Here is a 6,146-nt window from a genome sequence, read left to right as displayed (position 1 = left end):
TCAATATAGTAAAGTCTGTGAATGACAAACTGACAGCCATCATTATACCTAATGGTGAAAAGCTAAAGCTACTTCCTCTAAATTCAGGAATGAGACAAGGACATCTGCTCTCTCCACTACTCTTCAAGTTTGTACTAGAATGCCTAGCTACAGCAATAAAATAAGATTCAAACATACAGGTGATCCAAATTGGGAAAGCTGAAGTAAAACTCTCCCTCTTTGGAGATGGCATGATCTTGTATTTAAAGAACCATATGGACTCCACTCCCAACTTACTTGAGCTGATAGGAAACTTTGGCAAAGTAGCAGGGTATAAAATCAATGGCTTTCCTGTATGTCAATAATGAGAAGATCTCAGCTGAAATTAGTAAAGCAACCATTTTTGTAATAGCCCCACAAAAAATAAAATACCTAGGAGTTAATTTACTAAAAAGGTGAAGGACATCTATGATGAAAACTTTAAACATCTGAAAAAGGAAATTAAAGCAGAACTAAACAAGTGGAAAAACCTCTCATGCTCCTGGATGGGAGCATGATTAACATCGTGAAAATACAATACTGCAAAGGCTATGTACAAATTCACTGCAATACCTATAAATATCCCCACCTCATTCTTCAATGAAATAGAAGAAGCAATCCAAAAATTCGTATGGAACCATACAACAGACAAGGGTCTCATATCTAAAATATACTTGGAACTCAAAAAATTAAATCCCCCAACAACAAATCCTCGAAGAAACAACTGCCCAATAAATAAGTGGGCTAAAGACTTAAAGAGAAACTTCTCTGAAGAAGAAAGAAGGATGGCCAATAGACACATGAAGAAATGCTCAACCTCCCTAGCCATAAAAGAAATGCAAATCAAAATAACATTGAGATACCACCTCACCCCAGTTAGAATGACAAAAATCAAGAACTCTAACAGCAACAGATGCTAGAGGGGATGTGGACAGAAGGGAACCTTACTTCATTGTTGGTGGGAGTGTAAACTTGCTCAACCAATTTGGCAAATGGTATGGAGGTTCCTCAAAAGACTTCACATAGAGCTGCCCTATGACCTAGCAGTCCTACTTTTGGGCATTTACTCAAATGTTTACAAACAAGACCACACTAAAGCTACCAGCACAACTATGTTTATTGCAGCATTATTTACCATAGCTAAGATATGGAACCAACTCAGATGTCCCTCAGTAGATGAATGGATCAAGAAAATGTGGTATCTATACACAATGGAATTCTATGCCTCCATCAGAAAGAATGACATTGCCCCATTTGTTAGGAAATGGAAAGACTTGGAAAAAATTATATTAAGTGAAGTAAGCCAAGCCCAAAGAAACATAGGTCTCATGGTTTCCCTTATTTGCAATATCTAGTATATGTATGAGTCAAGCGGAAAACATCAGATAATGTGATGTTAGGAAAATGAACCCTTAGATATGTATTTAAATGTTTTTTTCTTTCATGCATTTGTTTCTAATGCATTTATAAGATTATTTGTTGCTTTGTATGTCGCTACCCCACAGTATAACCCCTGCTTTCACTATATTTGATGTCGGTATAATTTGTGGAGGAAATGGGGAAGAACAAGTCGTTTAAGGATACAGGTGGACCCGTTGCAACAATGAGAAGTACAAGTTGTCATGTCGAAAGCAAACTTTACAACTTTGGTGTGGGGGGGGGGAAGAATTGGGTGGAGGGCAGGGGGAGGCTGGGAAGGGATGTGAAGGATAAACAAAGGAGGAGGCTGCAATGCTTGATAAGAAATGTACTCATTATCTTGCCCATGTGATTGTAACCCCTCTGTACAGTATGTTCACAAAAAATAAAAATTAAATTAAAAAAATAATTCTATACTAAAAATGATTGAATACTAAACCTATATCTTCAGGTAATCACTAGAGATATATTTGAAAATACACTCTCTTGATCACTAAAAAAAAATTGAAGAATATTTCAATGTAATTGGTAAGGAGAATGCATGTACAAATCATTTCAACTTAAGAAAATATTCTGGGGTAACATCTGAGAAGTCACTATATGACAATGATGTGAAAAGATCAATTACCTTGATTTGATCAGTACCTATTGGTACAGTAATTTCATACTGAACTTCATACATGTGCATAATGATGTCAGTAGAAAACAGTTTTGAGACAGCATCTCATATGGAGCCCATAGTGATTTTAAATTTAATACAGAGCTGAGGGTGGCATCAGACCCCCTATCAGCTCAGCCTCCCAAGTGCTAGGATTACATGAGTATACCATTATACTCAGGTTAAAAAAGATTAATCAGATTAAAATGTTTAATGGCAACTAACCTGGTTTTTTCATCACACTGTTTATATGTATCAGATGACTACATGGTGTCCATAAACATATACAACTAAGATACCTACTTAAGGAAATATATTACATTTTCATTTTCTGAAGTATTAAATATTCTATTTACTTTTCATGATAAACAAATTTTCACTTATTATAATTTTTTCCAAGTCTTATCATTTCCTAAGAAATGGAACAGTTTCATTCTTTCTGATGGAGGCATAGAATTCCATTGTGTATATATACCACATTTTCTTGTTCCATTCATCTACTGAGGGGCATCTGAGTTGGTTCCATATCTTAGCTATGGTAAATAATGCTGCAATAAACATAGTTGTGCTGGTTGCTTTAGTATTGTTTGTGATCGTTTGAATAAATGCCCCCAAAGTGGAATTGCTAGGTCATAGGGAAGCTGTATGTGGAGTCTTTTGAGAAACCTGTATACTACTTTCCAAAGTGGCTGAACAAGTTTACACTACCACCAACAATGCAGGAGAGTTCCCTTTTGGCCACCTCCCCTCCAGCATCTGTTATTAGATTTTCACCTCACTGGGGTGAGGTGGAATCTCAATGCTGTATTGATTTGCATTTCTTTTATGGCTAGAGATGTTAAGCATTTCTTCATGTGTCTATTGGCCATTATTTCCTCTTCAGAGAAGTTTCTCTTTAAGTCTTTAGCCCACTTATTAATTGGGGAGTTGTTTCTTTGAGGATGTGTTGTTGGGGGATTTAATTGTTTACATTCTAAGTATATTTTAGATATAAGATCCATGTCCGTTGTATGTCCCAGTCTGTGGGCTTTCTATTATCTTGCTAGCTATGTCCTTTGCATTGCAGAAGCTCTGCAGTTTCATGCAATCCAATTTGTCCAACCTTTCTTTGATTTGTTGTGTTTCTGGGTCTTAATATTAAGAAAATTTTGGCCTGTGCTAAAGGGCTCTAGAGTTTGTCCTATTCCTTTCTGTAATGTTGTCAGGGTGTTCGTTTGGACCTCGAGGTGGGTCCCATGGTTTGTCTTATTTGCCATAACTAGTATATATTGAGGACAAGCAGAAAAGTTCAAAAGCTTATATGATCATATAAGATGATGCTAAGCCAAATGAACCCCAATATAGAGACACAAGTGGTTTTATCTTTATTGCTGTTGTTTTTAATGCACTTATAATGTACTGTGTGATTTTTTTTTGTTTCTTTTGTATGTTCTTCCCCCATGGTATAACCCCTGCTTTCACTGTATTTGATTGGGGTGCCTTGAATCTTGTCTATACATTTTTCTCATTTGGGGAGGGGAAGGGAAATAAAATGCTGAAATAGGGATACATGTTGACCCATTTTAACACTGAGATGTACAAGACATTTTGTTGAAATTGAACTTTACAACTTGGTGGGGGAGGAGTTAGGGAGTTAGGGAGGGAAGGGATGATAGGGGAAAAACAAAGGAGGAGGTAACATGCTGGATAGGAAATATATTCATTACCTTACTCATTTAACTGTAATCTTCCTGTACAGTATTTATACAATAAAAGCATATACAAAAGAAGAAAAATAAATTTTCTCTATCAGTTATATTCATTAACATGCCTTTAATTTGGTCAAATGGTTCATTGTTCTCAAAACATACTTAGAAAAAGTATTCCTTGCTCTTTCCCTGCCACCTCCAAGCTGCTCAGAGGATGAGACCAAGGTGCGCTCAAGATGCAGCTTCACCTGTAATCCACCTCCATGGTCGAGGAAGGCATTGCTGCTGGAGAAGCAAAGGACGTTAATAGTGCTTTACAAGATGAAAAGTGTATATACAAAATGCAGGACACTGGAATAAAATACAGAGAAAACAGGGGTTGCATCATGGAGGAAGAACATACAAAAGAAACAAAAAAATCACATATTACATTGTAAGTACATTAAAAACAACAGCAAGAAAGATAAAACCTCTTGTGTCCCTATCTTGGGGTTCATTTCGCTTAGCATCATCTTATATGGTCATGTGAACATAGCTTTTGACCTCTTCTGCTTGTCCTAGACATACACATTTTTCTAATTTGGGGAGGGGACGGGAAATACCAAATTGCTGAAATAAGGATACAGGATGATCCATTGTAACAACCAGATGTATAAGACATTATGTTGAAAATGAACTTAACAACTTTGGTGGGGGAGAGAGGAGTTAGGAAGGAGGGGAGGAAAGAGATGGTAGGGGAAAAACAAATGCTCCGTAGGAAATTGACTCATTACCTTACTTATGTAACTGTAACCCCTCCGTACAGTATCTTTACAATAAAAAATTTTTTAAAAAGTGCTGAAGACTACCTTCATCCACGACAGCCTAGCACATGAAATCCGCCAAGCTGCCAAAGCCCTAGATAAGTGCCAGCCACCTCTTTGTGTGCTTGCATCCAACTGCAATGAGCCTATATGTGGCAAGTTGGTGGAGGCCCTTTGTGCTGAGTACCAAATAACGTTATTAAGGTCAATGACAACAACAATAAAAAACAAACATAAAAAAGTAGGGGAGTGGATAAGTCTCTGCAAAACTGATGGAGAGGGAAAACCCCATAAAGTGGCTGGTTGCAGTTATGTAGTGGTTAAGGATTATGGCAAAGAGTCTCAAGCCAAGAATGTCATCAAAGAGGACTTCAAATGCAAGAAATGCAGAAATAAACTTTAAAAAGTATTTCTCTTCAACATACAATAAATTTCAATAGAATTATATGACACTAATCTGAAATTTAAGACTATATGGATTGGTAGCACACAGACAATTTGTTTTTTCAAGTATTAAATCTAATAAATGCCAAAAATGCAAGAGTATTGACATATTGTCATATACAAAAATGTAAATCTGAGAATTATTTTTGGCCTTGTGCATGCACTATTTCCTCTTCTCTCAACAGCAAAATAATCCTCTACAATGTCCTTGGATTTTTTTTCCCTTTGTCTTTTCTCACTGATTTCTCCTCCTTAAACACATTGCTCAGATCAAACCATTTCTGATATCTTAATTTTGGTAAGGCCTCTCTGTTATTTTGTTCTTTAAAGTAATACAGTAACTACAGAATACAGAACTGCAGACTGTAAGAGAAGCACAGAATTAATAAAGCATCACTGCAGGACACACAGCACTATTCTCTTAATTGTAGTAGGAAACATGCTATTTCTCAGCCACAACTGTCTTATAAGCTGACTGGATCTTGTACCTCTGTCATATTTCTGAAACTTTGAAATACCTAGGCTTGCCAGTTTCTAAAAGTATTCTTAGCTTGGAGAATTTCTCATTGTGAGTAATCGAGGAAAGAATAAATGAAGACTCTCAGAAAATTTGAGTGAGAAATGTAGAGAGTAGATAAAGGAGAAAAGATGAAGAAAAATGGCTTACAGTTAGGTTATGCTGTTTGAAATTTTAAAAAAATCATTAATATTTCATTTAATAATAAAATGTTTATTTTAAGGAAGAGAAAAATCTATTGGTTTATATGGTCATTTCTTTTTAACTAAGTGATCAAATGAGTAAATAATACTTAGAGTTAGTATATACACTGATGTAATTAGAAGCCTTCAGTAAATATAAATGTGCTATTAAAATTTCTGTGTTGAACCTGAGAATTGGGAGCTCATGCCTGTGATCCCAGATATACGGGAGACTTGGACCTGCGGATTGTAGTTTGAAGCCACCTTGTGCAGAAAAAGTCTGTAAGACTCCATATTTAATTTATGAGCAAAATGGCAGGTTATAGCTATGGAGCAAATGATAGTATACTAGCTCTGAGCAAGAGTATGTGGCATTGAGCTGAAGTTCTGGTATTCCCTGCCCCCCCCCACACACAC

At 36.3% G+C, this 6,146-nt stretch overlaps 1 protein-coding gene across 1 annotated transcript; it reads left to right on the top strand.

Moving 5' to 3' along the window:
* The first annotated feature begins 3,987 nt into the window (after positions 1-3,987).
* LOC122106133 (40S ribosomal protein S12-like) lies at positions 3,988-4,989 on the top strand. Its single transcript, XM_042677417.1, has 2 exons — positions 3,988-4,113; positions 4,619-4,989. Exons 1-2 carry the CDS (start codon positions 4,047-4,049, stop codon positions 4,987-4,989), a joined length of 438 nt encoding a protein of 145 aa, XP_042533351.1. The 5' UTR covers positions 3,988-4,046.
* Positions 4,990-6,146: the final 1,157 nt, after the last annotated feature.

Source organism: Dipodomys spectabilis, unplaced genomic scaffold (assembly GCF_019054845.1).
Source record: "Dipodomys spectabilis isolate Male_0828 unplaced genomic scaffold, ASM1905484v1 ptg000038l, whole genome shotgun sequence".
NCBI classification, from domain to species: domain Eukaryota; kingdom Metazoa; phylum Chordata; class Mammalia; order Rodentia; family Heteromyidae; genus Dipodomys; species Dipodomys spectabilis.
Note: the sequence above shows the minus strand (reverse complement) of the source record. Positions and strands in the feature narration are given on the sequence as shown.